The 1,720-nt window shown below is 32.7% G+C and overlaps 1 protein-coding gene across 1 annotated transcript; it reads right to left on the bottom strand.

The window, feature by feature from the left end:
* Positions 1–488: 488 nt before the first annotated feature.
* Positions 489–1,164, bottom strand: LOC130998806 (glutaredoxin-C13-like). The gene has a single exon (XM_057924215.1). The coding sequence runs from the start codon at positions 1,031–1,033 to the stop codon at positions 734–736; it is 300 nt and encodes a 99-aa protein (XP_057780198.1). The 5' UTR covers positions 1,034–1,164; the 3' UTR covers positions 489–733.
* Between the last annotated feature and the right edge of the window lie 556 nt (positions 1,165–1,720).

Genomic DNA, 1,720 nt, shown 5'->3' on the forward strand with positions numbered 1-1,720 from the left:
TCCCTCCGTCCCATTGATCTTGTCCTATTTTCCTTTTTGGTTTGTCCCATTCATTTTGTCTTATTTCTATTTTTGGTAATGATTTTACACTATAAATAATATGGTCCCACACCTTTACACACTTTTACTATACTAATTTAAGTCGTTTAATTTCAATGTTTGATGTGCATCACAAGGGCAGTCGTTTGGTACTAGTTATTATATGTACGGAAGGAATTAAATCTACAAATCAGTTTAAGAATGAAATTATATAGTATTTTATATGCTATGATATGCTTATGAAATGAAGAATGACACATGCATGTCAGTTTATATTTGTATCTTATAAATTGAAAGTATATCAATATCGATATATACAAGAGTGCATAGTATCAAATTCATATACATATTTAGCAGAATGTGCACTTCAAAGTTTTAATATTATAATACTATTAAAAACAACAAAAATAAAATACCTTTGGAAATTAAACCACTCCACAAAACGGAAGTAATTAAAAAACTAACTTCATTTAACAGTCAAATGCAACACATTCTAACATATATGATATATGATTATTTAATTATCATCTAATAAACCCTAGAAATCTACAACTTATAGATAATTAATCAACAGCCCCATCACCATTAATGATGAATTTCTAACACCTTATTCACTCTGCCCTAATCAACCACGTACTACTAATTCATGAAATTCCTCAAATTAAACAAACAAACATTAATTAATTAAGATTCTTCAAACTGCATGCTGTCTGAGAAGTTGTACGAGGTTTCCGCTAAGGTGGAGCGACATGACCTCATTGGTTGATCCGACGAGCTTGCCGCCGATGAAGACCGCCGGCAGAGGTCCGCCGCAGCCCATCCTCTTCAGCGCCTTCTCGATCTCGACGCCGTCGGGGTCGTTGTCGATCTCGTGGATGCGAGGGTGCACCCTGAGCTCCTTGAACAAAATCTGAACCGCGTAGCATAAGCAGCATGTGCTCTTGCTGAAGATCAAGATCCCATTTTCTGATGCAAGTTTTACTATTTTCTCCATTTCTGGGGGGGAGGAGTTAGGGTTTTAAGAAAGTGTTGTCTAGTCTAGATGAGATGTGATTGTTTGTTTTTTGTGTTGGAGGGAAGAAGAAAATTAAAGGGTTGGTTTGTTGTTCGAATTTGAGATGGGTTTGTGGCTCTATTTATATAAAAGAATATGGCAGGAAAAGAATGGACTACTTTTTATTGTTTTTTTTAGAAAAAAGAAAAGAAAGAACATTGCAAAGTAGGTGCGCTTCACTTCTTTGATGCTCAAAAACCAGCTAGAAAGGCACTTTTTCAAGATACTAATTATTCGATATAAATCTTATAGGTACTTCAATTCTTTCCCTTATTTTGCGAAGAAAAATTTATCGACGACTCTATGGGAAAAAGAACGGTACACGACTAAAGATAACAAAAATCCTGATCTAGTTTTTGGAGAAGAAGAAAATACATAATAGTAAGATTTTGCATGTACGTACGGAATAAAATTAGCTATTTAAAAAAAAAATATTATTGACAGGTAACAATCATTCATATATATGTGTAGATACAATATTAGAAGATTCATTTTCGATCTTTCATTGCTTTTCGATCGATTAATTGAGTCTTGAAACTTGAATATCTATTACTATTATATATATAAATGCTTGTAAGCTTACAACCTATAATATTGTTTTTTACATATTTTAATTTTTAATGATAA

This window comes from Salvia miltiorrhiza, chromosome 1, assembly GCF_028751815.1.
Source record: "Salvia miltiorrhiza cultivar Shanhuang (shh) chromosome 1, IMPLAD_Smil_shh, whole genome shotgun sequence".
Classification (NCBI taxonomy): Eukaryota; Viridiplantae; Streptophyta; class Magnoliopsida; order Lamiales; family Lamiaceae; genus Salvia; species Salvia miltiorrhiza.